Source organism: Eutrema salsugineum, unplaced genomic scaffold (genome assembly GCF_000478725.1).
Source record: "Eutrema salsugineum unplaced genomic scaffold, Eutsalg1_0 scaffold_13, whole genome shotgun sequence".
NCBI classification, from domain to species: Eukaryota; Viridiplantae; Streptophyta; class Magnoliopsida; order Brassicales; family Brassicaceae; genus Eutrema; species Eutrema salsugineum.
Window position 1 is genome coordinate 4230657 of NW_006256885.1, and position 27874 is coordinate 4258530.

Below are 27874 nucleotides of genomic sequence, written 5' to 3' on the forward strand. Positions count from 1 at the left end.
ATTACCCCATATATAGTATTCCAATAATTTATTTTTCATATTCTTTCTAAAAAATCAAGCGTACCCACAATATCCATACTCGCATCTAACCCCGGGTTTACATTTTTTGTTGCATTTACCACAATGCTCAGGATTAAACCCAACGCAGGTGCATATGCCTCCGCAACATCGTTGCCCGAATCTGCATTTGTGACCGCACCGTCCACAGTTATTCATGTCTCCTAAGATGTTTCGACAATGCTTCTTGCAACAATACAACAAACTCGTCCCATTTTCCGCTTTTACACCATTGCAAATGTTGTGACTCACGACATGACATCTCATCCCTTTTCTGATCTTTTTGTAGTGGGAAACCAGTAGTCGGGTTTTGGATGACACTGTTAGATTCGAGAGTATTGTGGGAGTTTCGTCAAGAATATAGAACTCTGGCTCTTCTTCATTGGTAACTTCTTCGGTTAAAACCGAATGAGGGCTAGACGTTGCGGTTATGAGGGAATAGAGGATTACGGAGATGAGTGGCATGAGTTTAACGAACGTATAAGAAGGGATCTTAATGACCATTCTTGTTTAAGTTTGGGTTTGGAACACAAATTAAAGAAGCAGAAGGAAGAGTTGAATTTAAGGGAAAGATGTCAGATATTAATTTAGAGTGTCATAAGATGTTTTCTTAAATTCAAGATTTGAAATATGATTATTAAACTGTTCTCTAATTCCTTAAATTTAGGCAAAAACAAGTGATTGCTGTCTAATTGTAACGGAAGGGGAAAAAGGGCAAGTGCAATACCTTCACTTACAAGTATCTTTTTGCTACAATCGGTTATCATGACGTTTTTTTAGTTGTCGTATTGAGCAAAATGTTACTTTAAATTATAATTTTTGGTTAACGGTTAATATTGCCCAAAATGTTCTTTTTACAGAGGCGTTTAAACTTGAGATAAATAAAAAAAAAATTTGGTGAAACTCCAGATTGTTATAGTGTCTAAATTTGAGATTAATACTTTAATTTTGTTTGTTACACCCTTTCTTAACAGCGTCTTATCATTTGTTACGTTTGCTTTTGCTTGTGTAGATGAATCACACAAAAAAAAAAATTATATTTCAATATACAGTATCAGTATATACTGACATACTGTTCATTTAAATTTTGAGGATATACCTAATGTTTCTCAAATATTCATCTCCCAAAAAGGAAATATCAAGTGTTTATTTCTGGTATTACATGTCAAGTTATTTTTTTTTTAACATGTCAAGTTATTGGTTATTTAATTTTATGTCTTTAGTCGGAGAAATATCTCTAGTCTTCCGATTGAGGCATTGCTGATTTAACTTCTCATCACAGTTTTCTTTTTCTTTTTCTTTTTTGGGGAATTTGGTCACGAAATCAACTCTACCCTTCTACTAAAACCAAAATAGCACATATTGTTTCCAAATTATTTAATTTGGACTTTTACAAAAAAAAAAAAACGTTATAGTTCTTTTGTCACTCAGACAAAATAAGACATTTTACTGTTATGCTGAGAACTCATGCAGATCATGAGTTGTCTCACACGGAAACCTATGTAAGGCTCGCACGTATGGTGACGGTAGTTGTGCCACGAAACTCGGTAAGAGTCACATGCCCGTCACGCTTACTTGCAAAACGCGACGAATACAATCCAATGCATTCCCTCCACGCGTCGTTTACTTCTCACTTCCACTGTTTGTGACAGTCGCATCGCCACCGCACAAACTCGTTTCTTTACTTGGAGCTTTACGTTGACTATCTCCTAAAGTTGACCGGTGACCTCCGAAGAGCCGGTTGGAATTCCATTGAGCACGTGAATTCCATTTTCCAGTATTATTTTAAAAATACTCTCTATGTTCACTGATCCGAGACTCTTTTACGCAAATAAACATCTTACAAGCCTATATACTGATTCTATATATATGCTAGCATTCATGTTCTCTCAAAGGTCAAGGTATTTTGTTTGTTTTCTCACTGAATTAACTTATTAATACAATCTGTATGAAGCCATTCGAGATATTCCTGTAATCTTGTTATAGAAAGCCTCAGAAATGGAGGGTTATCTTTTATCCACTAGCGGGTCCCGTAAATATGCTCATTGGCCAATCTGGCCCAAGTTTTACCCGGAAACGATTTGCGTATTAGATAAGACCAAGCTTATACAAATTACAATAAGCTCTTAGGTCTTTCATATTTGAGTAGATGCAAGAAGTTGTTTTGCTTGATTGCTTTCCCTTTGTTAATAATTGAACTTTAATTGACTAACCTAGGCAGCTCTTGTGACAAAACTTTCTGTGAATTTTGAGTTTCTTTTTACCAAATTCTCATTTGTCTTCTCTGTTTTTATCACATTAGTCTTTTCTTGTGGAAAAGTAAATAGTTTTTGACAATATTTTTTGTGTTTACTATTACAGCCGATTAAATATTTTTTATTCTTTTTATCATCAAATATTATCATAAAAGAATATCAGAATCTTTTATATATATTATTTAAACTCTTCTATCATTCTTTCGAGGCAAAATTTAGGTAAAGTTAAAGACATGGTTTGAACTTTGAACCATGGATGAGATTTAACCTAACCTGAAAATATGTCTAATTTCACAGAATCTAAGTACGTTGATGATTATGATAAGAACGCACTTCTTAGCCACTAATATAAGCATCTTTAGCTTACCATGAAAAGTTTGAATTTATCTTTTTCAGCACTTAATGGTGGATGAATGGTTTATTAATATTAATCGTCGTACGAATTCAATTTGAAGTAGTATGAATATATTCCCACGCACATTTGCAACCAAAATAAGTAGAAAGAAAGAAAGTGGGAAACCAACTATGGTCTATGGGGTAGGCGATTAAAAGAAACAAAAAATATGGGTTAGGCGTTAAAGATCCATCCTCTTCTTAAATATTTAGTTATTTACAGTTTGTTCCTCACATTCATAGATAATACTATTAAAATAGTCATTGTCTCCCAAACTTATTATTGCGATTGACTTTCAACCACGGCTATGATAAAATATTATTTGCCTACATTAACCAAGAATATATCAATATGATCTCAAAGTTTTTTTTCTATTGTCATCAGAAATCTGCTAAATTCAAAATACCACATAATTGTATAATTAGTTTAATTAAGCATAGTAAAGAAGATCAATCTTAACATCATCAACATAATTGCTTTAATTGATTAAGTATATTATAGAGGAAAAAAGTTTTTCTTAGAATCATAATATGATGGACTAATCAAACCAAATCGGTTTATCGCAACATCAATAGTTCTATAAATTAAAGTGCTCAAACACGACTTATACTATTTTTCATCAACATATATGTTCTACTTCTTATGGACAATCATGTAGTTCTGATAATTATTTACTCTATTTAATTAGACCGGCCAAACCGAAGTTAATTATAGTTAGTAGAAGTGGACTAATGAGAGGATTTGCTAGTTCAACTATGAAAAATAAACCAATATCAGGCATACAAGTGTCCCAGTGGTCTGACGACTTTTGATTTTTATATACATCATTAGGGTTTGCGGCTCAATACATGCACGCCTATCGGATCTTTTTTTTTCTTCATTTCTAAAAAAGCCAGTCTAAATTGAAACTTGGACAAAAGATTTTTGTTAATTTTAGGAAAGTTATATTGACTTGACTTATTCTTATGGAAATGAATAAGAATATTTCTTTAAATTTTATTTAACCAAAGTCTACTTCCATGAACAAGTCCTAGAGACAGAAAAAACCTAATCCAAATAATTGTAATGTATATCTGTGTATATATACTGTATACATAGGTCTCATACACGTACTTAGCATTTATACGTATTCAAACTTCGACTAATTCATTATTTATTATTTTTCAATTATATGGCATATAATATCTCTAATATTGAATAACCGAAGCTAGGTTTGTATATATGATTGTATCATTGTTTATCTACGTGATTTTTTATATCTATACGTGATTTTTTTTTTTAAAGTATGTAATATCTCACATATATAGTCCACTATGAGAAAGAACTCGCAGTTTCTTTCGTTTGCAATCACAAATGAAAATTTGATACGTCGATGTCACACTCACACGCATATATTTATGTAAAAATGAAATATATCTATGTGTACAACTTTGATTGGTATGTGGAACATTTCCACGGATATGAATAAGCTATATATATGGGAGACCAAGATCCGATAAAATCTATATATTCATATATGTATGTATAGTTGTATAGGTGTATGCATGCACATTTAAAGATATGACTTTGATAATTACATTAGCCGAGAGGAGCATTATGATTTTTTATTTATATATATATTTTTTTTTGGCAAAAAGAAAAGGCACTTATGTTGTCATTTATAGTTTTTTTATAACTCGAGTATCAGATATAATTTGTTGTTCCGATAAAGTTTTGGAATTTATATTCCCTTAAAATATGTAATAAGCATTCTCTGAATAGTGTGCAAAATTATAGATTTTAGTATATATTTGTGGGTGTTTTTTTTAACGGCTTATATATTAGAGTCTAATAAAGACAAAGTTCCCTTCTTACATTTGCAATTTCTTCCTTTTATGTACTATGGCAGACAAATTCAAAGTAAGAATTTTAAATTAGCTAATAAAAACATCTTTTGATTCCCTGGGCACAAATCCTCATGTCAACTTTTATTTGTCTGTATTTTTTATTAAATACTCAATTTTTTTTTTCAATAAAGAAAGATTCCAAATTTAAATTAAACAACCAATCCAACTTCTTTTATAATCCCAAAACCTTAAGATGAGACCACCATTTAGTTTCATCCTCTTCTTCTTTTTTCACTCAAACTCGAACAGAAAATTTCCAATTTTAATAGTTAGGTTTTAGTAGAGTTCTGTTTTAGGGAGACCTTAAAAAATTCAGAAGCTTCTAAAAAAAGGATAAACATCATCAATGGAGATTGCAACAAAACCAGGAGATTCCAGAAACCCATCTTCTACTTCTTCTTCATCAGCTTCGTCTTCCATTAACAATGGATCTTTACATCACCACATCATCACCAGATCCGATCATTATCCGACAACTTTCGTTCAAGCAGACACTTCTTCTTTCAAACAAGTTGTCCAGATGCTCACCGGAAGCTCCTCCCCAAGATCCCCTGACTCGCCGCGTCCTCCGGTGACTCATTCCGGCAAGGGTAATTTCGTGATTCCACCGATCAAAACCGCACAACCGAAGAAACATTCGGGAAACAAACTTTACGAGCGGAGATCTCACGGCGGATTTAACAACAACCTCAAGAACAGCCTCATGATTAATACACTCATGATCGGCGGCGCAAACGGTGCCGGAAGCCCGAGATTCTCGCCGAGAAGTCAGGAGATTCTGTCGCCTAGCTGTCTTGATTTCCCGAAGCTAGCACTGAACAGCCCCGTGACGCCGCTGAAACACGGCGGCGACGGAAACGACGGCGACCCTTTCGACAGGATGTCGCCATTGTCTGAGGAAGAGAGAGCCATCTCCGAAAAAGGTTATTACTTGCATCGGTCGCCGATTTCTACTCCGAGAGAATCGGAGCCGCAACTTCTGCCTCTGTTCCCGGTGACTTCGCCGAGAGTAGTGCCGGAGAAGTAGAACTTGAGGAGAGACAAGAGAGAACGTTTTATTAATTTTACCGCGACTGTGATTTTCGTTGTTAACTCTGCTCTGCTTTTTAATCCTTGCTTCGTTTTACAGTTTACCAAAATGTGTCAATTATTTAAATAAATATAAGTGAAATATATGAGAGGTCAAAGATAAGATACTCAAGAGTCAGTCACGATATGTAAACTATACAAACGCACGATTACAGTTAGATAACTTCTAATTAAAATGAAAAATTATAACTACAATTTCAAGAGCAACTTGCAATATTAAAATTTTCTGGAGGAGTTACCGTTGAAATTTATATTAAGATAGTAAGTAATGTGTAAGGGATTTGTCTTTTGCTATTTCTGTTTTTGTCAACAGAGATTTGTCTTTTGCTATTTGACTAGTTATTCTTTACATCATCGACTTATATATAAAAAGTTATCATGTGATGATTTTGAATCATTATCTCCTCAATTTTATTCGTCATCGATGATAAGTTGATAACTTTACCAAATTAGCTGTCGTTTTCCTGCCAAATTTCGTAATAGATTTCGAGCAAAAATTCTTGCAGCTTTGAACCTTAAAACTAAGAAATTATTGAGAAAAATTCTCATTTTGAGTTTATTTATTATAAAAAAAAAATTGCCTTATACTAAATTTTTTATAAGCTAAATTTTTATATCAAGATTACAACACGGGTCACTTATACTGACCGATAATTTCATCTTTTACAAAGGAAAGTGGACTTTTAGTTTTTTGCTTTCTCAGAGACGAGGAGATGCAGTGAGAGGCTTCTGTGTAGCGTTACGGTAATCATAAACTCCGATTCCTCGTTTTCTTCCTAATCTTCCAGCATCAACGTACTGAACGAGAAGAGGACAAGGTGCGTATTTTGAGTCTCCAAGTCCCTGATGCAGCACTTTCATTACGGACAAGCACACGTCTAGACCGATCAAGTCCGCTAACTCCAGAGGACCCATCGGGTGGTTTGTGCCGTGTTTCATTCCACTGTCAATGTCTTCCTTTGTAGCCACCCCTGTGTACAGTGTGTGGAACGCTTCATTGATCATCGGCATGAGGATCCGGTTCACGATGAAGCCCGCGTAGTCTTGTGAGCACACTGTTGTCTTGCCAAACCTGCATGGTCCAGCGGTTTAGTTAGTTGGTCAGTTGTTTCCCTATACCAATCACCAAAAAATATTCCAGTGAAACTGTGTTCGATTCTGATACTCGAGTTGAAGTTTTTGACATGATACATTTGAAATTGCATCCCCAAATTAGATATTACCAGGAAAATTTCGCATATATGTAAAACTTATATCAAGGAAAAATCAAACCTTTCAGCAAGAGCTTTTGTAGCAATAAACGTCTCGTCTGAGGTGTCCGTGCCGCGAATAATCTCAACCAGTTTCATTATCGGAGGAGGGTTCATAAAGTGCATTCCAATGACCTATAGACAAAGAAGAAACACTTAAGACGGTTCGAAAGTGCTTGGACTTGATACACTCATGAACAAGATAGACGATCGATTTTAGCAGAGGAAGTAAAGAGTCTTGAACCTGGCTGGGTCTTTGTGTTGCGGATGCAAGACGAGTAATGGAGATTGAACTTGTGTTAGAAGCTAAAATCGCAGAACTCTTGGCTATACCATCTAAATCCTTGAACAGTTTCTTCTTGACGTCTTCGGATTCCACAATGGCTTCAACGATGATATCAGCAGAACACAAATCTTGTAGATTGGATGTTAAACGTAGACGATGCATAGCATCATCACCAGCTTCCTACAACGTACAATTCAGTCTGGTGTTAATGGTTTGGATTAGGATTACCACAAGTTTCAACCATTTTACCTTACCTAAGTTCCGAAATATCCTGAAGTTAACACACTGTCACTATCATAGTATCATCATTCATCAAACCTAGAAGTCACTTTTCTTGGGAAATAAACAGAACACGCCATAATTCGATTAAGTAGTATTGGCTTTACTGGAAATCTCTCTTAACAATGATCTATTGATCTATCAACTAAATAATCCGATGGCAGTAAATTCAAATCCAAATTCAAAGGAGGAAAACATATAATTGAAGGAATTCTCGATTAAACTCTTGCCTTGGCGATTAGACCTTTGGAGACGAAACGTTTGACGGAGGAGGAGATAGCTGCGGTGGCTCGAGAGAGCGCATCCCGATCAGCGTCCATCAGCCAAACGTCGAGGCCGTTCGTGGCGGCGAGTTGTGCGATTCCTGAACCCATCTGACCAGCACCCACTACTCCGACACACTTTATCTCCGCCATCTTCTTCTCCGAGTCGCCGGCGATCCTAGTCTCTCTGCAAATTCCCAAATGAAAGAAAAATTGTATCATTTGCCAGCTTTGCTTCCCAAGCTGGGCCTGATCTCTAATGGGCCTACTAGTTTAAATGGGCCAAAATTATACGGACAAGCTTGGTTTCTATTCTTTGATGGGTGCCGTTTTGAGCACGTATCGAGACGCGACACGTAAACTAGGAAACGTGTCGTACAAATGTTCACGTGTCGTTGGCCCAGTCATCCACCATTCCACTGACTTCCGCAAGCTTTGGATCTTCGCTAAGTACTTCATAAACAGTTGAGATAATGTGGGAAAGCAACAGATTAAAGTAAAAATCAAGTAAACAAAAAATTAAGGAGAAAAATTAACAATGTCGATTAGGTTTATGGTGAAGAGACTCGCAACGGTGACCGTTTCAAAAACTCATGGAGGAGATGTCTCCGGTTATGTTCTCCGACAAGCTCCTACCCGGTTCGATCGCTTCTTCACAGCTTTTAGGCCAACGGAGGTATGTCCATGATTTAATATCATTTTGAAGTAACATTTTGAGATTATTAATTAGTTAATAGTTATATACACATCTTCCATAAATGGTATCTAAGAATGTTTCATATTTTGGTTTCTCGTTATATCTTTATTTGTTATTAGGGCTAATCATTTAGGGATTATTATTTTATAGAACATGAAAGACCGTCACTACGAGCAAGGTTCAAACATTGCAAACGACGATAGGTCAACAACGAGTTACGTAACGGACAAGGCAAAGGAAGGGGTGAAGAAAGCGACGGATGTAGCCATCAACGCCGGAGATAACATGAAGGATGCGATGGACGGCGCCTGGAAAGCGGCGAAGGAAACGGGTCAGAACATCAGCGAAGCGGTTGCGGGCGATGATGATGACGGCGACAGGATTCAAGAAGACAAGGTCGCGGTGGAGCTGAAGGATGTGAGTCAGCCTGTCGACACGACAGAATATAGAGGTGTGGAGGATCTACATCAGCAAACCGACGCCGAAAACAAGTCAGCGTGAGGCTAATAATGTGTTAGGGTTTCTAATTCTGTTTTTTTCCTTATTTTTTGTTTCAATGAGAGACGTTTTATGAATGAAACCGTTGCTAAATTTGATTAATTAGTTTAACTAAAATTGAAAACTGTGAGTTTAAACTATAAGCAGATGTCATATGCAAGCATAATCTCCTAATATGTATTGTGACGTGATTGCATGCAAGAAATGATACGATAATAAGTGTGTATATATATCAATTGACAAATGTCTAAAAGAGTTTGGTTGTGGGGTTGGGTCTGAATAAACAGCTGCATCGCACATTCCGTAGGGAATCTCACGTTAGCAATATTTAAAGTTGGTTCCATTCAAAATTCCCGTAAAAGGAGAGACAAATTCTCTTGGTTTAAAATCGCCTAGCTCAAACCTGTTACACGAATGGATCGGTAACAAATTGTGTACTATTTACCTAAACTAGTACTTTAATTTCTTCTAAGAAACAATAATGAGTATTGTGAATCGTTATACGTACACAGTAAGAATTATGAAAAAACAGTATTTCCTTTTGCTCTTTATTGTTTTATTTTGTAAGATTTCACGATGGCACTATTGATACTAAATATGCCTAATTTTTTCAATTTTTATAAATATATTTTTTTTCATAATTAAAACTTTTGGTGTTCAAATCCATGATAATATCATATCTAGTTTTTTGGCATCTATGACAAATAAACAGAACTAATATTCTCTTTGCCATGTAGGAGACAAGTGGAACCGAAAACGAAAAGAGGCATCTCTGATTCTCTGGTGTTTAGTAGTGGGTTAAGAGATAGCTACGTGCGTTTTGTTTCCTAACGTTAAAGTGATAAATGCGAAACTAGTGAAATTCGCCATGACTGAGAAGGAAATGGCCTATATGATATTCCCCACTTCATGGATTAATATAATAGCATCTCTCTTCTTCTTCTTTTTTCCCTTCTACAGGTTCGATTTTAGGATATATCTTTTTGTAGGGCCAAAACTTGAAATCGGCACCGAGCAGACGGAGACGAGCATTAACTTATCATATTCTTACTTTTTTTCCGCTTTGTTCTTCACAAGATTTCAAAGAGAATCACTTCTCGCTCACACAAATACGTTTTACAAAATCCTGTACCTATATAGCATATTCTTTTAGGGTGTGATAAAAAATAGGACTTAAATTTTAAGATGAAAGATAATCAAAGGGTTATGTAAAACAAGTGCCGCTTTGCAAAACCCCAAAAGCTTAAGTCGTAGATGATAGATTCAAGACATGAGTACAGTTTGGCATGTGAAACCTTTTATGTCCTGTCTATTTCACTACCCACTACTTCTAACTATTTCTCTTTCTTACATTGCTGTAATGTATAAATAATTTAAAAAGAAAAAAAAAAGCGAAGCAAAGAAAGCTCCAGTGTTAATTTTTATTCCCAGAAAGAAACAGACAAATAAGAAATCACACAGTTGAAAAGAAAAAGAAAAGAGTAAATAGAAGCACTGATGATTGCATCTTACAGAGGAAACTTGTATATATCATGTTCTGATTCTTTAGCTGGTCCAAACTCAAAGACTCATTACTCGTTTCAGTGACCAGTAAGACTTATGATCAATGGAATCTGCAGAGGTCTCTTCTTCTCCTATCAAAGCCAAAAAATAAGAACAAAACAAGGTTAAAAGCTATGATTTTGTCTCTTTATGGTCATTGTTATGAGAAAAAAAAAAAAATCTCTTTTGAGCAGCTAAACTTTAAACCTTAAACATCAAAGTTCTCTATCAAGAATAGTTCCAAGTGTCGTTTGCATTGACCCCTTAGCTAACATCACTTCATTGTTTACTTTCCATCTTTTAATATGTGATTTTGCACTCCCACAAAATAGAATCTTTATAGGTAATAATCATATATGCCTAACACCCGAAAGAAAGAACAAAAAGTGTATAAGCATCAACTAAATGCGTTCATATGCCCTGGTCCAGAACAGACAATATTCATGATGCCAACATCAAATACCACAGACAAGGCAAGTTAAAACCAAATACAAACCAGCATGTAATTAGAAAGAAAAAAAAAAAGACTGATAAATGTTTAAACTGAAAACCTAACTATTTTCATATAATCGTAAGCTAACCTTAAATGCATTATCTAGATGGGTCCAACAATAGATGACCACTAGGGTTGCAAGCGGGGGAATCCAATACTCGACATCGACAAAGGATGTCACCACTTATTGGGAACTTAGTCTGTCTATAGCGATAAATAAAAAGTTAGATGAGAAGACCATGTGTGAAATTATGGTTCCCAGCTCTTTTTCTATGTACTATATATGTCTACAGTTGCACTGGTCAATAAGGATCCTCCTTAATTACACAGAAGGACATCAATGTTATCGTGAAAAAAAAGGGTCCCCAAATTTGAATAATGATTTCGAATTAAAAAGTCAAATAATAAAGCGGAAGTACAATATATAGCTTGTACCAACTATTCATTGAATCAGAAGAAGCCAAAACCACATAAGGCCTATGCAATAGTAATAACAAATGTTTAGCTTTCTAATTCCAATCAAAAGCCCTTGCGTAAGCACATCACGTAATCAAGTACTTATTCCACCAGAGAAGCATACAAGGACACAGTGGTCCATCTCCCGACTTTTCTTCCCCTTTTTAAACACTTCAGATAACATTCATTCCAAACCCCAAACCCCAAACCCATCCCTCAACATTGCTAAGTCTCTTAACCAAAGTTCCACCACCATCTTCTCAAGACTACAACTTAAAAGATTTAACCAGAAATGGAGGGTCAGAGAAAACAACGGTGGGGTTACTTGAAAGAAAAGGCTACAGTGTCCAACCTTGATGACGAAGAAATGGAGATTGTCATGGATGGAGAAGAAGAAGACGGGGGAGACGAAGATAGACGGAAGAGAATTATGGAGAAAGTTAGAGGTCCTAGCACAGACCGTGTTCCATCGCGACTGTGCCAGGTGGATAGGTGCACTGCTAATTTGACTGAGGCCAAGCAGTATTACCGCAGACACAAAGTCTGTGAAGTTCATGCAAAGGCAACAGCTGCAACTGTTGCAGGTGTCAAGCAACGTTTTTGTCAACAATGCAGCAGGTAACATTTTTCCCTTCAATATTACTTCTTCCAGTTAATCAAGAAGAGGTTTGTTTTTCAATCCGATGGTTTTGGGGGGGGAATTGGGCAGGTTTCATGAGCTACCAGAATTTGATGAAACTAAAAGAAGTTGCCGGAGGCGCTTAGCTGGACACAATGAGAGGAGGAGGAAGAGTTCTGGAGATACTTTCGGAGAAGGCTCAGGCCGGAGAGCGTTTAGTGGTCAACTGATCCAGAATCAAGAAAGAAACAGGGTCGACATGAAATTTCAAATGACCAACTCATCATTCAAGCGATCACAGATCAGATAAACACAATAAACACACCGGCTCTCTCTCTTCTGTCATCTACATATGTGCTATCTATATTCTCTTGTTATTCAAATAAAGGCATCCAACCATGTAAGGAAAAGTGAGTCGTGGTATTGAATCCTACCTCAATATATAACTACAAACTTCCTGTACCCTTTCTGCTGTCATGTAAAAAAAACATATCCGCAAATGTGAAAGACCTTTGCACTTGCGTCTAATTATGTTTATTGATCTTGTATGTTTGAAGATAAGATTATGATGTGTTTTTAACTCATGAGAACTCGACTTGATCCTTGTTACGTGAAGTGCTAATTGAAAAGGGTTATAATACAGTTTCTAGTAAGGGGTGCGTGTCAGCCAAATGGGGCAGAAGACTAACCCGTAAACATAGGTTACTGAAATTTCACGACGACCACTGAGATATCATCTGAGCTTTTCCTTGCAACAGCCTCCTCTGAGAGATGCTTAGCTGCAGACTTTGCATCTTTTATTCCCTTAATCGAGTCAACAGCCTCTTGGTTCGACATCACCTATTAAGAATTTGAATAATCAGCGACCATACGAGTTAGTTGTTTTGAGAGTAGATTATGATAGGACAAAACCTTCCAAAGTCCATCACTTGCTAGGATCAGAAAGTCTGCATCATCGCCAATTATCTCCACCGTAACATATGGTTCCGAACTCAAATGCATCTTTATACTCTTATCACCAAATGCTCTTGCCACAGCCAGTTGACCATCAACTCGAGGAACGTCCCCTGAATTGGTTCAATAAAAACAAAATTCAATCATATGCATCAACGAGACCGGAATATATTTGTATAGATGTACTTGAATTAAATACCAGGAAAGTTTGAAACGAATCCGCCTCTGTTCTCTATTTCATCTTTCTCCATGTTTGGCTCGTGATCAACAGAGAGTTGCTTCGCAACACCATCTTTGCAAATAACAGCTCTCGAGTCTCCAACATTAGCAACCACCAACTTCTGGCAATTAATTAATATCGCAGTCACAGCAGTCGAGCCTCCTTTCCCCAAATCAGACGCCTTATCCAGAATCTTCGAATCCGTTATATAGTAAGCTTTCTTTATCGCTATCTCAGGCTCTTGCCAGAAATTCGGCTACATCAATTAAAAAGAGAAGAACATCAGTTCATATACTCAAGTTAAAGAAAAGCGACTTTCAGGAAGTTTAGAGAAACTCCATTACCTCTTTCAAGATGTTCTCAAACAAATGGGAGCACAAGTAGTCGGGAATCTCGTGGCTAAGATGGCCATCGAAGATAGCAAACAGGCCAAGCTCATTGTCATCAACTTCCTTGAATTTGGCAACCACATAATCCTCCATCTCGTGAAAAGCTTTCCCTTTCACCAAGTGAAAACCATGTGTGATCTGCTTCGACATCTTGCTCTTACCTTTCCCTGAATCTGCAGAAGCGGACGCAACAAGCCCAACTTTCTCCTGCATCGAAGACAAAAACAGAGACAAAAGTTCTAATTTGAACAGAAACTTTTTACCGTTATCACTAGATTTGATCACTGACAGTGTGGAAACTCTAGCACCTAGTACTGTATCGAGAATTCGAGATCAAAACCTAAATCAACGTTAAAGAGCCACAATCGACCAAAATCAATTTGACGTAACTCAGATTCCAGCAAGCATATCTAGATCTAACGGAAAGCTTCACATGGATTTTCGCTACATTCTACCAAATCCAGTTTCGAACTGATCCACGAAGAATGTTTTAGATTAAACAAAAAAAAAAACTACCTCAAATTAACTGGCCGTATTCTACGAAAATCGAATCAAATAGCATGGAGAGATCAAAGAAACGATACCTTGACGGATTCCTTCATCTTGTGGAGAATTTCCTTGCCGGTCATGGCTCGAAGATGAAAAGAGGATTATATATATGTGTGGATATGAAATATTAATAAAGAAACAGGCGAAAATGCAAATGAAAATATCTTCTTCCGCGAGCGTAAGAGAGAAGGAGTGAGAGAGGAGGGGAAGATGACACGAACGCCACTGTTTCATGTCAGCTTCCACCGCCGCTTTGTTTGCGGCAATGGCTGACGTCTTCGCGCCACCTATGACGACTTTTCCATTCTTTTTTTAACCTGTGATTATTACAAACGGGCCAAATATCTTGCCCAATAAAGCCCAAAACTTAATGGGCTTACTTTCAAAATCATATCATCGGAGTAAAAAAGGCCGAATGAATTAAAATAACCACTAGCTAATAAAGACATAAAATATAATTAGCACTGAGATTAATGATGATAGGTGTTCCTTAGGGTATGGGTCCTAATCCCATGGTGTGTCTTAAAGCGTAAATAAAGCGACTAAAAAACTGGTCAATGGGAAACAAAAGCCATAGACCTCTTTGTCTTTATATTTTGTGGAAATATATATTTTCTTATTAGTATTGGATATTAAATAATGTTAAAATTAATTGTTTTTAGATTACCAACAGTGCATCGATCATTTCTCCTTGTGTTAACTGTCTGATAATAAGCTCGCTTTTGCTTTAAACCAAAGCGTATCTTTGGGAGACTTGTGTCCCCTGCGTAAAGCATGTGAGCTACATATAGCAGAGCGACTTAAAATAATTGTACGACCTAAAACTAATTTATCTACAATGTCGGTAGACAAGTTCAAGATTTCAATAAGATAAAAGTGAACACCACAAAGATTAATTATCGTGATTAATTAATACTTTAAATATAGCATCCTTAATTTTAATTTATCCGTGATTCGGTCGACAGACTTAGACAAGATCATTACAAACAGCATCACTTCACTTTGCTCCCTTCTTCATATGATTCCCACCACTTCCGTACCCATTTAGCCACGTGTCCTCCCAACTATTTAAACAAGTATACGGCACGACCACATAATTAGAGACACCAAGAAATGGAGAGTCACGGGAAAACCACAAACTCCGACGAGCAGCCGCCGGAGTTCGAGTTCGGATCGTTGACTCCTTCTTCTCCATCACAAGACTCGTTCACGGAGAATTCTCCCGCCGATCACCTCTTCTTCAACGGCCGTCTCTTGCCACACGCTTTCCCGGCGGCGAACAATACTTTAAAGCGGTCAGTCTCGCGTACTACAAGCGAATTCACCTCCCGGAGCAATAGTACGAACAGCCGGAGTAGTTTTGGTAGTAGTAATAGCAGCTCAACTTCTTACTCTCCGAGAACCAGCAGTTGTAACGGTAACAACAGTCTCATTAACCACAAGCCGGTCGATTTGAAACCTCCGACTAGAAGAAGTGGCGAAAACGTAAATACGGCGAGGAGGAAAGCGACGGAGGAGGTGAGAGCGTCTCTATACAGGTCGTATTCATCACAGCGGTGGCAATACATAACTCCGGCGCCGGTGAAAATGAACGGAGGGATAAGGGTCGGTGGCCGGAAGAAGAAGACGGCGATGATGAGGAAGAAGGCCGAGGAGAGAAGAGGGAGCAGGGTGATGAAGTGGTGGAGAAGAATTTTGATGGCGGCGATTTTTGCTTGTAGAAAGTGTCATGCATTGGAGGGAGCTTGAGAAAGACTTGTGGTATTATGACGTGATTATGAAAAGATAAAAAAAAAGAATATTGTTTGTTCATAATTGGGCTTGTTAATTGGTTTTTGACGATTGTGTATCTAAATATTTTGGTTTAATTAAAGAGCAACACTTAAAACAAAACTACTTATATATCTCTATTGACTATTGTGAGGTCTTTGTAACTTATATGATATATAGAATTATATATATGATTTCGTGTGTAAAAATTAAACTACACAGGTGATAGTTGCTTATGGGAAAATATAGTTATAAGATAATTTTCAACAACAAAAAAAAAAACACTAATTGTTTGAATGTAAAAAAAAAAGTCGTTGGTTGTATATATTGTTTTAGTATATTTTCAAAAACCAAACACTTTTTCAACAACCAAAAAAGGTCAAGAAAAGCTTTCAAGAAAAAAAGAAAGTAGATTGTTGATAGAAATAAATATAAATAAAAGAGTAGATTGATTGAAAATAGGAGAGAGTAGATTAACTATGTGTCTATGTTCAACACAAGTGATGATAAAACGATCGAAACAACAAACAAAAAGACATGTAAAAAAAGCAAATTAAGTTCCTTACGAGAGTCATACACGAATTTCATCACTCCAAGAAACTCATGTTTCGGTGGTGACTATCAAGGCTCAAGAACTCACTTGGATTCGCTTGACTCTCAGAGTTGCTCTGTTGCTGGCTCTGGTTCTGGTGGCTCTGATGCTCTGGTTTGTCACCTAAAACCTCTGAATCAAACAGAAGCTTAGCATTGACATTGTTAGTCAACGCGTTAAAGAAAGATAGCCCGGTGGGCCATTTCACGTCGGAGTCTTGTTCTTTGTGTGAATGCGGCATTACGGGGAAAGGCACGTGAGGCTGGTAGGTAGGCAAAGAGGATTGAGGCATCATCGGTCGTTGGCTCGTACCACTCCAGCTGTAGAGAGGAAGAGAGGGTTGCAATGGTTGAGTCTGTGGAGGAAGTATAGGGTGGTTCGAGCCCATGAGGGATGTGTTTGAAGACGAAGTGGTTCGGTTTGAGGAGAACAGCTGAGAGAGGTAAAAGCCAGATTGGTAGCCGAGTGATTCAAACGTGTGCCTCATCCGAAGTACAAAGTGCAGATCTTCAGGTATCTAGAGTAAAACCGGCCGGTTTAGAGAACATAACCGATAATCCTAAGTAAGAAATTTAATTTAATATACTCACAATCTTGCAAGAACCGAGTTGTAAAAGGCCATGTCCAGCTTGAATAACAGCTATGGTCTGTATATGCAATCAAAAATAACACTTAGGTAACTTGAGAACCAAGTAACTCAAGAACATTTCTGTGTAATTAATGTTCTTTATCTTACCTGAATTCCAGATTCGAACTGATCATTCCACTCTGAAGGAATCTACATTTTGCATGTGGAGAGAGATAGATCTCGGTCGGGTTACAAATTTGTAGTAAAAGTCTTAATTAAACGTAAATGTTAATGGATATTATAAGGAAAACTCACAGCATCGAAAGAGCTTTGCCAGTAACTAGAGGCATTAGATTCAGCTTCAGTTTGTTCCTTGAAAACCCATTTATGGCATTTATCAGAAGCAACCTTCCCCATTAACCTGTTAGCCACAAATATGATGCAAAACCAAAGGGAAAAAAAGGAGAAGATAACTAGTATCTATAATTATGGTATATTTGCAGTGATAAGTTCAGAGTTATGTACATTCTTTTTATTTTGGTCGAAGAGTTATGTACATTCATACAGCCAAAAATGATGATAAAAAAAAAAGTAATTATGAACCTACCAAGTACCCACCCTTCGCCATAATTATATAACTGAATTGACATTTTGCTGAAAGATTTACGAACAGGATCTTCTCCTTCCATGTCTCCATAGCAATCTCCTGATCCTCCTCTTCCTCTGCAGTATCCATCTTCCCACATCAACATCCTGCAGCACCACACATTGATATGTCAATACATAGCATATACTGTATGTTTATATATATACATATACTGATCATATATTCATTAAATTTCGTATAGCTTAATAAATAAAAAAACTATACATGGTTATTAGACACAAACGCCCTCGTTATATATATAGGCCTATATCTAATGCCTTTTTTGCAGCAGATAATAACTCCAATTCTTCAATTAGCCATACCATAAACTAAAAAAATAAGTTAAAACAAAAAATATATATATAAGAAAGGTAGATACAGTCGCATATATACGTTATCATGTCTAAACTAACTCTTCATGCAGCAATGTTTGTTGTTATTTTGGATTTTTTTACTCAAGCCTAGTTTTTGAATCTAATATATAAGGGGTTCTCCTCCAGCTTCGCTGAATAGTCGATCCAGTTTCTTGTTTATTGTCAGAAAAAAGGTTTCCAGTGACTAAATATAATAAATCACAAGGGGGAAATGCTGACTTTATTAATCATTGTTCAAAAAGAGACTAAAGTATGGTAAGCAAAGTCTTGACCATTGACTAATGTGAATAAAATTGTAAAAGTGTAACTTACAAGCTTCCATTGTCGTCGCCGACCTTGCAGCCGTTGCCACCGCCTCGAACTCTCCTGAAGAGCAAAAAACGTCATCGCTTTGAGAAAGAGAGAGAGAGAAAAAAAGGGAGGGAGAGAGAGAGAGAGAGAGAGAGAGAGAGAGAGAGAGATACGTACGGACGGGGACGGATGGACCAGAAGACAGAGTAAGTCCAGTCGGTGTTGAGACAAACGGTTCTTAGGGCCTCGTGGAGAGCGACCATCCCCAAAGCTTCTTTGCTCCTTTGTTGTTGCTGCTGATGGTTTTGATGATGTTGTTGTTGTTGATGATGATGATGATGATGTTCCGAGCCCACCATCTAGCTATATAAATACGTTTGAAGTGTACTAGATGTGTGTGTATGTTATATTTCTTCTCTCCCTTTGGCCTTTTTGTTCTTCTTTCCTGCTTTGCTCAAGCTTTAGGCCATGACTCTTTTATGTTCTAAATCTTAATTTTTGTTTTAAAATGTTCCCTTTTTTTTTAGTTTAGGCTAAATCTGATTGCCAAACCAACATGTACTGTTTGTCGACATATTAATGTCTTATTTTAGATATTTTTTTTTGTCTTTATTTTAGTTCTGATTACTTTGTTGGTAAAATCTTATTACAACCCTGTGGAACACAGGATGCGAATTTCTTGGGGGTTGGTATGTAGTTAACAATGAATAAATTATATAATTAATTTTTAACAAAAAAAAATTAGGGGTTAATTAAAGTTTTTTTTTTTTGCATGAAAAAAGGTTTTCTCTATTGAGGCCACGAAGTCAAAGATATACGTGAAAATTTTCACGATCAAATCCTTTTAAGTCGCTTTATGTTTCTTTTAATGGAATCCAATAGATCAACCGCTGATTATAATAATAAAGATTAAGAGAATAATCATATGGTTTGGAGTGGATAAACTGTTGTTGTTATGATTAAAGTTGCAATCAGACTATAATTAATCAGTCGAGAAACAATTTTCCCCACTAGAACTGTTAAATGTAAATGTTGTTTTCTTCAAAAACAGGCTTTTTGATTTGGATATCGTCAAACTTGGGAATTGGTTATGGACCAAGATTCATATTACTTGTGTGTGACACGCACGCAGATTAAGGGCACGACAAAGAGAATATATAGGAAGAAGAGATTTAGGAGTCACGTGCGCACGTGCTCGTGTGTAAGACTCGAGTGGCTTTGGTCATCAACACAGCGTCTGGTTTTGACATCAAGCGCGTGTAAAGTACTCATATAGACACTGAACACATAAGGGAAGAAGAAACCAAATGCGCGTGAAGCATACATCAAAACTGTATCGCGTGAGATTGAACTGTGATTGATTGAAACTTGGAAGGAAAAAAAAAAGGAAACTCGTAACAGAGAGTTGGGTCTGGTTGCATCAGTCTGAAACTTTCTGACGGGTCTTTGCTCCGCATTGACCGGCTCTGTTCTTTACTCACATAATGTTAATTTATTTTTTGAATTTATGGTACTAACTTTACTGAATCTGTCAAATGATAGCGCGAGGTATTAAGGTGCGGTGATTTTAAAAACAAAGTTGAACGGATTATTTTTCTTGTGACTAAAATGCTAAGTTTTTTAAAATGTCAGTGAAAGAATAAAAAATAGTAGTATGTTATAATGAAAGTAATTGTTGGGCATCCGAATCTTGTTTTCCATCAGCTTGATCTCCGGAGAAGTTATCCTCTTCCACGGGCTATGTATTCTTCTAATGAATGAAAATTTTAGATTTCAAAAAAAAAAGAAAAGAATATTTGATGCAAAGGAATATGATAGGACAATGCTACGGTTGGCTGGTGGTGACACAGACTCTGATTTACGGGTCGTTAAATGGGCTTTATAATTCACTGGACTTTTAAAGCTTTTAATTTGGGCCGGGTTGTTATTCTTGACTGGATCATGAGCTGGGTCGGTTCTTTACGAATAAGTTTTCCATTATTATTATTTTTTTTTTAAGTTGGAAGGAAAATTAAAACGAGAGAAATGATTGAAAAATCAAATCGAGGAACCTTCTTCATCTGCCAACAGTTTCTCTCGATCTCTTGGTGCTCGAAAAAGAGCTTTCTCGGGAATGCTACAGGAAACGAAAGGGAAGACGAACAAAGCGATCTCTAGTATTCGTCCGTCGTATTTGTCGAATTATCAGGTAATTTGGAACGATCCTGAACCTTTTAAGAGAATTTGATACTGTCGTCTCTTGTCTGAGGAAAATTTATGTAGTCTGATTAATAGAACTGGAGAAAGATCAGTGACGATGTCTCAATTTGCGTGTATGTTGCTACCCACTATCCTAGAGTGACGAATATATTGCCTTGTTGCAATAAAATTTTCTTGGTCAGCTGTCACTCTTCTTCGAATCCACCTAACGGCCGGATTTTTGCGGTTTTTATAGGCCACCGATAAATATAACAATTTTTCCTTCTCTTATTCGTTTGCTTTGAGTAAAAGAGATCTCCGCATTGCGATTATAGTCGAATTTAATTCAGTTTTACCAGATTTGAGTTTGCGTTTTGCTTTCTTCTGGGAACTTGGAGAAGTTGGGAACTTGGAGAACTTGGAGAAGTTGGAGAAGTTGGGAACTTGGAGAAGTTGGAAACTAGTTGCAGAGTTTAGCTGAAAAGTTTTACATTTCGTTCTGATTACTGGCCATTCGTTTTCTCAAAATAGTGTTCGCAGTGAGTGAGAGGTTGTTTTCCCGTGTATGTGGAGATGGAAGATGTTGCTGGTTTACAAGAGGCAGCTGGATCCAGATTTAGCCACATTGATTTAATCGGAAGAGGATCTTTTGGTGATGTCTATAAAGCGTAAGTGTCTATTACACTCTCAAAGTCTCAATCTAGAGACTTGCTGTTATTTTGCACCGTAATATTTATTGCTGATGTTTCTTGCCTGAAAGAATTATACTTGGGTGCCTATATTGATATCAGTTGGAAAAAATTAGAAGAAACTGATTGGAATTTATATTAGTTTATACGATAAAGACTGTCTAATAACGATTGAGGCTATCTTATTATGCTGACCTGGTGCTGCTGCTTATCAGGTTTGATAAAGACCTCAACAAATACGTTGCCATCAAAGTTATCGACTTGGAAGAATCGTGAGTACATTTTATACTTAAGTTATTTCTCTTCGTATTTCTGTGCACTTCTCCTCTTAAGCTTTTGGGTAACATACTATTTCCTCTCCAGTAAGTTGAGTAATTACATTTTATCATTTACTTGTTCTCATTCTCAAAGGGTAAAAGGACAGTTATCTTTCTTTGGCTTTGAATAGACTAACAGATTCAGTTGTTAGCTGCAATATGTTTGCCTGATAATACCATTATGCTCAGTGATCTTTCCTTCCTAACCTTCTTACTTGATATTTGGCAGAGAGGATGAGATCGAAGATATTCAGAAGGTATCTCTTGATTGACATCAGTTTCTGTGGTTGACATTTGTGTACAAAAGATCGTCATGTTCATCTTCTGTTGCTGACCCCAGGAAATTTCAGTATTGTCACAATGTCGTTGCCCATATATCACCGAGTACTATGGTTCTTACCTTCATCAGACAAAACTGTGGATCATCATGGAATATATGGCCGGTGGCTCTGTTGCTGATCTTGTATGTCAACTCACTTCTTCACAAAATTGTAGCCAGAACATTAGGAACTATGAAATATAATTATGTGGTGCTACACGCACTGTGCTTATTTTCTCTTGATGCAACTTGTAATCCTTAAAGGCAATATATCTTCTGCAGCTTCAGTCTGGTCATCCGTTGGATGAAACATCAATCGCTTGTATCACACGTGATCTGCTTCATGCTGTTGAATATCTGCATAATGAGGGAAAAATCCACAGAGACATCAAAGGTTTTGTCTGCGCTATATATTACGGTTTTTATGTGATCAAATGTGTTTTTAGCTGCTTGGTACATGAAAATTGCGTTTTTCCTAATTTTGCAGCTGCCAATATATTATTGACAGAGAATGGCGATGTTAAGGTGTTATTTTAAATAGAAAAACTTTACCTATGACAGTAAAATCTTGAACATCTTCTATATCGAGAAATAGTTGCAAGAGCTCGGTCATCAACTTGTTTTTCACTCTGTTTTAGGTGGCAGACTTCGGTGTGTCTGCACAATAAACTCGGACAATATCAAGAAGGAGGTGCTTACTCTATTATACATAATCACTGTTGATCTGCTTATTGTTATTTGCAATGTATCTTTTATATCCCCATAGTATAAGAAGGCTGGTAATGAAGTTTCTGGTCTCCTTGTTTATGTTGCTGCTTGCATTGTGCGGTCTATTAATTTTAACTGAGTTAACTTTTCCAGTCACTAGGATTCTCGTGAATTATTTATCCAGTCTATCTGCAACTTCAGTTCTAATTTCTTATGTAAAGCCTCATATAGTAGAAGCCTGTGCACGTTTAAATTGTGGGAAACATTATAATGTAGAAGCAATGTTCTGAAAGATTGACAATGAATAAATGCATCTCTGATAAATTTGGACAACATCTTATCTCTAATTCTCGGTGATTATTTAGAGTTTTCGCTCTATCATCTGGGTTGCATGCGCTGATATGTTAAAGAACGACAGACTTTTGTAGGAACACCATTTTGGATGGCACCAGAAGTGATTCAGAACTCAGAAGGATATAATGAGAAGGTATTTCGCCTGTATCCCAAGCTTCACTTCTCCTAGCTTGACATGTCTTATGTATCTGTAGATGCTATACTTGTTTTAGAGCATATCTAATATTTGTTGCATTCTATTTCTGTTGCTGGGATTGTTGTCACTTTAGGCAGATATTTGGTCGCTCGGAATTACAGTTATCGAGATGGCAAAAGGAGAACCTCCACTAGCTGACCTTCATCCTATGAGAGTGCTTTTTATCATTCCTCGGGAAAATCCTCCTCAGGTTTCACAAGTTTCATTTTAAATATGATATAGTAATCAGCATGATCGGAGTGCTTTGCCAGGAAACTGATCACTGCCATTTCTTGATTGTGAACTCGCATATAATGTTTAACATTTTTTTTTTTTCCTACGCAGTTAGATGAGCATTTTTCCCGTCCGGTGAAGGAGTTTGTTTCATTATGCTTGAAAAAGGTCCCTGCTGAGGTACTTGCAATGCAATCCTTGTAATCTTTGCTTTTTTTTTTCTTGGCAGCAGTGGCATTTCAAGATCTCTTATACAAGTCTTTTATACTTTCAGAGACCCAGTGCCAAAGAACTTCTTAAACACAGATTTATTAAGAATGCCAGGAGAAGTCCGAAACTTCTTGAGAGGATAAGGTTTGATGCTTTTTTCTCTTAAACAACCCTGGCTTGTGGTCCAATTTGTGACTTTCCTTGTTTGATTGTATGTCAAAAAGTAACGTTTAGATGGTTTTTCCCTTATGTTTTTTTATCTTTTATATGTCAAAAGAAAATCCAGAATAAGCACAATTATTATTCTGTCCTTTTTTCCTCTTTAAAGAGAGCGGCCAAAGTACCAAGCAAAAGAGGATGAAGAGACTTCTAGGAATGGTCCCGAGGCTCCAGTATCATCTGGTACTGTTAGAGCGGCTAGAGATGATAGAAGCCAAGTAACTCCTGAATCCAGGTTGGGTGACTTTTCTGCGCTTGGGGATTCTTCTCTTTCTTGTTATATAAAATATCTATTAATTCGTAGCTACAGTTTTCAGGGAAAAACTGTCAAAAATGCTGGATGGGATTTTAGCATTGGGGGGTCTCAGGGTGTTGGAACAGTTCGTGCTTTAAAGTCTCCTCAAGCGAGGGAGAGGAGCCAAGAAGTTCCTTCTAATCAGACTTCTCAAAGAACAACAAGAGCTAGTGGTAATCAATTGACATCCAATTCTGGTAGTACCGAAGCCTCTGAAGGGGGTTTTGGTAAAAGACATCATTATCAGAATGACCATGAAGATGGCTTCCACGAAGAGGTAACATCCTTTGTCTCTTGTTTAACAGATGCAGGGTGTCTCCTTTCGCACCGTTTCTTTGCTGTAACCATTGCACCTAGAAATAATCTTCTAGCATGGGGAACTTAGTTATTTTTCACGTGGAGGACTACGATACCTTTTAGATCTGTGTACCTTAACATAGTAATGTCTTTTTATTGATAGAATGGCAACTAGGTAAAATAAATTTATTCTTTGTCCTCCTACTTAAATTCAGGAAGATTCATCGCTCAGTGGATCAGGAACTGTTGTCATAAGAACCCCAAGAAGTTCCCAATCATCTTCAATATTCCGTGAACAAAGCTCCGCGGTATAGAATCTCATGCAGCCTTTGGTACATCTTCTACAGAAACTCTGCTTTTTCCCACAACTCGTGTGAATGATTACAGTTCTGCTATGCAGTCTAGCGGCAGGTATGCATCGTATGATGATGCTTCAACAAGTGGAACTGTTGTTGTCCGTGGACGACACGATGACTCTGGATCACCTCGAACCCCAAAATCTAGATTAGGGATTCAAGAGAGAACTTCGAGTGCCTCGGAAGATAGCATCGCAAATCTCGCCGAGGTTTTCGAACATCTTTTGTGTTATTATCGTTTCTGTAGATATATTCTGGTCATCTTGATTTATTATCGCATTCTTACAATTAACATCCATTCTTCTTTCAGGCAAAGGCAGCACTTGACGCAGGTTTCAGAAGGGGAAATGCTAGAGAAAGACTTGGAATGGGGAAGAACAGTAATGATGGGAAAGTTAACCGAAGAAGGGGACAGATGACAGAAGATTCTGATTATTCAAGGTGCATTTAGATTGTAGCTTATGCTGGCACAGCATCTCGCGTAGTTATTCCTAACATGAAGCTATGACCTATGCAGGAATTCCGGCGATGAGTCTCGTAAAGAAAAAGCACTTCCAAGATCACAACAAGCGAGTGATGAAGAAGATGACTCCATATGGGATTCATTGCCTGCATCGTTGTCAGTATTGCTTATACCGTCCCTGAAAGAGGTATGCATATATTAGAAGAAAAAAAATATGAGCGCTTTGAATATTTTTAAAAAATAAAACAAAAAGATCATGTATTCTGGTTTGTGGTATAGACTCTTGGTGACTATTCAAAAGGATCTATAGGACATACAGTGTTGAGATCCCTCGTGGCGATGGAACGTGAAAACCCTGGTTCTTGTGAAGCTTTTGTTGCCAAACTGATTGAACTTTTGGGAAGGTACATGAAACACATGTTTGGTCATCTGATTGTTGATTATTACTTGATCTGATGAATCCCCTAAATTTATAACAGTTTAAAAGAAGCTTCGGTGAAGGAAGTGCAGGACATGGCGGTCCGTGTTTTCTCCAAGACTGCACCCGCCGCAGCGGAGAACAAAAGAAAACAAGCGAACAATGACTTAAATTCCAACACAAATATTACCCCACTCGGCAGATTCTTACTCTCAAGGTTTGTTCGATTGATTGTTCGATTGATAGTAATGATGATGATACATGAACAATTTTTCTTGAATTTCAAACCTGAAATTTTACAAAACCTCAATGTCTTGATTGAAGGATTTGATTTAAAATGGGATTCTTTTTGTCTGTCCCTGCAGATGGCTAAGCCAATCATCGCGTGATCTTTAATCTCCCACCCGGAGACAGAAGTACAGGGATAGAATCATTGATTTTTGGTATTTATGTGCATAATCTGTTTTTTAAAAAATGTATTTATAAAATTCGTTTATTTTATTCTATTTATATGTTCTCGCAATTTGCTCATTATTCATAGTTGTGTATAATCAAGGGTTTGGCTTTGTTATTGTTACCAAAATGTAATATGTATCTCCAAAACAATTTCATTTTATTCTTTTATATGAATTGTTTTCTTGTCAAGTGGATAAGTTATCGTTACATAAAACAAACAATAAGAAAAAAACATTTTCACTATAAAACTATATGTAACAGTTATCATAGATTCATAGTATCCACTCTTATTTAAACCCAAGAGAACAAGCCCCCAAGTATTTTAGAAATGAGAAGATTCCAAGTCTCAATCACGCAACTCAAGGATCCGTGCAACAAGATAGCTACAACCAAATATAAACACAACAAACAATTTTCAATTTTCAAGGAGTTAAAAAAAAACAAAACAAAAAGCTATATAAACCCATTACGCATGCAAATATATATACACACACTGACGCACACATACATAAGAGAAATATAGAAAGAGATTAAAACTTTTACCTAAGTAGGCTGCAAAGAGACAATAACAAAGGCAATGACAGTCAGAAGAATAGTCATTCCTACTAAACAAACATTATTCCATCACATATGATCAATACATGTCTTGTGTCCACAAGAAGTATAATAAAGCATTGTTTATCACCACAACTTGGAGATAAAGAAGAGCAAACGACGAACAAAGGGGTAATCTTGATCAAGTCGACCTTTTTATCACCAAATGTTAGAGATAATCTGTAACCGGAAAACTCGCAAAGAACGACCAAAAATGGTATTGGCTGCTTATACGGAGATTAAGAAATAGAAACCGAAGAAAGAAATGCAGATTTCCGATAAAGTGGCTGACGATTTCCTGAACTCTTTCAATCGCTTTCGATTGTCATGCCGAGAACTAGTAAAGCTCTGTTCTGATGCGGAAAACGGTGTTTGGTCTTTGTTAAGATCATCCGTTGTTAGCTTTGATTTTTAGGAGGGACAAGAAAACCATTTGTGACTAGGCTAACAACAAATTCCGAATTTCAAAGTTTATGGACTATAGTGAGAAACTGAGAATGTTAATATATCTATAATTGCCCATTTGCCCATATTATACAGTGGGTGTCTTTCATTTAACTTTGTTTGGCTTTTATTTCAGCCCTTTGGGCAGAATGTACCAAAACAACCGATCTATTAAAGAGCAAGAGACCTGAATCTCCATAGATAAAATTAAATAATTCTAAGATATTTTCTGAATTCCGTCCCGAACTTAGATAAGGCTGTCACCTTTTTTGGTGCTAGATTATATATATAGAGCAAATTAAAGCAAGTGTGAATGGCGGCGATAATAATCTTAAAAGGCTAATTAGTTTTTTGTTTTTGTTATTATAAAAAGGAGTTGAGGTCTCCTCTAAGTTTCATGGGAAAGAACGACAGTTCAGCTGACCTGACACATCACCCAACACTCATACATGCCGCAGCTAACGGCGATTTAACAGTAACGGAAACCTTTCTCCGAAAATAAAAACAATCTATTATTAATAATTTTGTTAAATAAGTGAATCACACAAATGAGGGTGGAAAATGCGTTTTTGAAGAAAACTAAAAATATGGTCACACTAACAGGCAGTGATTTTCGAAATTATTCAGACGATGATAATGAGTTGCTGTTTTTGTCCCTTTTTGCTAAATGAAAAAAAAATAAAGTTAGGAATATTTACTAAGGAGACACGAATGTGTGTTAGAGTGTGTGT

The 27874-nt window shown here is 36.8% G+C and overlaps 9 protein-coding genes across 9 annotated transcripts; 5 read left to right on the forward strand and 4 right to left on the reverse strand.

The window, feature by feature from the left end:
* Nucleotides 1-54: 54 nt before the first annotated feature.
* Nucleotides 55-561, reverse strand: LOC18023300 (protein GRIM REAPER). Its single transcript, XM_006406928.1, has one exon. The coding sequence runs from the start codon at nucleotides 559-561 to the stop codon at nucleotides 55-57; it is 507 nt and encodes a 168-aa protein (XP_006406991.1).
* Nucleotides 562-4785: 4224 nt separating this feature from the next.
* LOC18023301 (VQ motif-containing protein 19) lies at nucleotides 4786-5788 on the forward strand. Its single transcript, XM_006406929.2, has one exon. The coding sequence runs from the start codon at nucleotides 4939-4941 to the stop codon at nucleotides 5617-5619; it is 681 nt and encodes a 226-aa protein (XP_006406992.1). The 5' UTR covers nucleotides 4786-4938; the 3' UTR covers nucleotides 5620-5788.
* Nucleotides 5789-6279: 491 nt separating this feature from the next.
* LOC18023302 (3-hydroxybutyryl-CoA dehydrogenase) lies at nucleotides 6280-7980 on the reverse strand. Its single transcript, XM_024159908.1, has 4 exons — nucleotides 7727-7980; nucleotides 7176-7397; nucleotides 6954-7066; nucleotides 6280-6753 (listed from the first exon to the last, which is right to left on the reverse strand). The coding sequence occupies exons 1-4, from the start codon at nucleotides 7910-7912 to the stop codon at nucleotides 6381-6383; spliced, it is 894 nt and encodes a 297-aa protein (XP_024015676.1). The 5' UTR covers nucleotides 7913-7980; the 3' UTR covers nucleotides 6280-6380.
* A 264-nt stretch (nucleotides 7981-8244) lies between these two features.
* On the forward strand, nucleotides 8245-8957 carry LOC18023303. Its single transcript, XM_006406931.2, has 2 exons — nucleotides 8245-8435; nucleotides 8607-8957. Exons 1-2 carry the CDS (start codon nucleotides 8298-8300, stop codon nucleotides 8955-8957), a joined length of 489 nt encoding a protein of 162 aa, XP_006406994.1. The 5' UTR covers nucleotides 8245-8297.
* Nucleotides 8958-10178: 1221 nt separating this feature from the next.
* On the reverse strand, nucleotides 10179-14459 carry LOC18023306 (probable protein phosphatase 2C 39). The gene is made up of 6 exons (XM_006406932.2): nucleotides 14212-14459; nucleotides 13583-13834; nucleotides 13218-13494; nucleotides 12977-13131; nucleotides 12754-12904; nucleotides 10179-10588 (listed from the first exon to the last, which is right to left on the reverse strand). Exons 1-5 carry the CDS (start codon nucleotides 14254-14256, stop codon nucleotides 12767-12769), a joined length of 867 nt encoding a protein of 288 aa, XP_006406995.1. The 5' UTR covers nucleotides 14257-14459; the 3' UTR covers nucleotides 10179-10588; nucleotides 12754-12766.
* Nucleotides 10634-12747, forward strand: LOC18023304 (squamosa promoter-binding-like protein 5). The gene is made up of 2 exons (XM_006406933.2): nucleotides 10634-12063; nucleotides 12155-12747. Exons 1-2 carry the CDS (start codon nucleotides 11738-11740, stop codon nucleotides 12372-12374), a joined length of 546 nt encoding a protein of 181 aa, XP_006406996.1. The 5' UTR covers nucleotides 10634-11737; the 3' UTR covers nucleotides 12375-12747.
* Nucleotides 14460-15289: 830 nt separating the features above from the next.
* LOC18023305 lies at nucleotides 15290-15925 on the forward strand. The gene has a single exon (XM_006406934.1). The coding sequence runs from the start codon at nucleotides 15290-15292 to the stop codon at nucleotides 15923-15925; it is 636 nt and encodes a 211-aa protein (XP_006406997.1).
* A 608-nt stretch (nucleotides 15926-16533) lies between these two features.
* LOC18023307 (protein RICE SALT SENSITIVE 3) lies at nucleotides 16534-18846 on the reverse strand. Its single transcript, XM_006406935.2, has 7 exons — nucleotides 18595-18846; nucleotides 18439-18492; nucleotides 17725-17859; nucleotides 17422-17527; nucleotides 17275-17316; nucleotides 17129-17185; nucleotides 16534-17055 (listed from the first exon to the last, which is right to left on the reverse strand). Exons 1-7 carry the CDS (start codon nucleotides 18774-18776, stop codon nucleotides 16534-16536), a joined length of 1098 nt encoding a protein of 365 aa, XP_006406998.1. The 5' UTR covers nucleotides 18777-18846.
* A 1606-nt stretch (nucleotides 18847-20452) lies between these two features.
* LOC18023308 (germinal center kinase 1) lies at nucleotides 20453-26273 on the forward strand. Its single transcript, XM_024159829.1, is given in 21 exon segments — nucleotides 20453-20605; nucleotides 21127-21263; nucleotides 21500-21556; nucleotides 21831-21858; nucleotides 21942-22064; nucleotides 22203-22314; nucleotides 22408-22445; nucleotides 22559-22610; nucleotides 23045-23115; nucleotides 23252-23368; nucleotides 23503-23571; nucleotides 23666-23745; nucleotides 23930-24055; nucleotides 24131-24392; nucleotides 24628-24720; nucleotides 24813-24977; nucleotides 25079-25209; nucleotides 25286-25418; nucleotides 25511-25635; nucleotides 25711-25866; nucleotides 26015-26273. Coding segments are annotated over 20 exon segments (2064 nt in total). The 5' UTR covers nucleotides 20453-20605; nucleotides 21127-21168; the 3' UTR covers nucleotides 26046-26273.
* Nucleotides 26274-27874: the final 1601 nt, after the last annotated feature.

Excerpts from the sequence above, each read along its gene's own strand:
- LOC18023300 (XM_006406928.1), bottom strand. The coding sequence starts at position 561 with ATGGTCATTAAGATCCCTTCTTATACGTTCGTTAAACTCATGCCACTC.
- LOC18023301 (XM_006406929.2), top strand. The coding sequence starts at position 4,939 with ATGGAGATTGCAACAAAACCAGGAGATTCCAGAAACCCATCTTCTACT.
- LOC18023302 (XM_024159908.1), bottom strand. The coding sequence starts at position 7,912 with ATGGCGGAGATAAAGTGTGTCGGAGTAGTGGGTGCTGGTCAGATGGGT. Across the intron at positions 7,398-7,726 it reads CCAAAGGTCTAATCGCCAAG|GAAGCTGGTGATGATGCTAT; the intron begins GCAAGAGTTTAA and ends TGTACGTTGTAG. Across the intron at positions 6,754-6,953 it reads ACAAAAGCTCTTGCTGAAAG|GTTTGGCAAGACAACAGTGT; the intron begins GTTTGATTTTTC and ends TGGACCATGCAG.
- LOC18023303 (XM_006406931.2), top strand. The coding sequence starts at position 8,298 with ATGTCGATTAGGTTTATGGTGAAGAGACTCGCAACGGTGACCGTTTCA. Across the intron at positions 8,436-8,606 it reads CAGCTTTTAGGCCAACGGAG|AACATGAAAGACCGTCACTA; the intron begins GTATGTCCATGA and ends ATTATTTTATAG.
- LOC18023304 (XM_006406933.2), top strand. The coding sequence starts at position 11,738 with ATGGAGGGTCAGAGAAAACAACGGTGGGGTTACTTGAAAGAAAAGGCT. Across the intron at positions 12,064-12,154 it reads TTTTGTCAACAATGCAGCAG|GTTTCATGAGCTACCAGAAT; the intron begins GTAACATTTTTC and ends GGAATTGGGCAG.
- LOC18023306 (XM_006406932.2), bottom strand. The coding sequence starts at position 14,256 with ATGACCGGCAAGGAAATTCTCCACAAGATGAAGGAATCCGTCAAG. Across the intron at positions 13,835-14,211 it reads AGATGAAGGAATCCGTCAAG|GAGAAAGTTGGGCTTGTTGC; the intron begins GTATCGTTTCTT and ends TCTTCGATGCAG. Across the intron at positions 12,905-12,976 it reads CAAGTGATGGACTTTGGAAG|GTGATGTCGAACCAAGAGGC; the intron begins GTTTTGTCCTAT and ends AATTCTTAATAG.
- LOC18023305 (XM_006406934.1), top strand. The coding sequence starts at position 15,290 with ATGGAGAGTCACGGGAAAACCACAAACTCCGACGAGCAGCCGCCGGAG.
- LOC18023307 (XM_006406935.2), bottom strand. The coding sequence starts at position 18,776 with ATGGTGGGCTCGGAACATCATCATCATCATCATCAACAACAACAACAT. Across the intron at positions 17,860-18,438 it reads GGCGACGACAATGGAAGCTT|GATGTTGATGTGGGAAGATG; the intron begins GTAAGTTACACT and ends GTGGTGCTGCAG. Across the intron at positions 17,317-17,421 it reads GGCAAAGCTCTTTCGATGCT|ATTCCTTCAGAGTGGAATGA; the intron begins GTGAGTTTTCCT and ends TGCAAAATGTAG.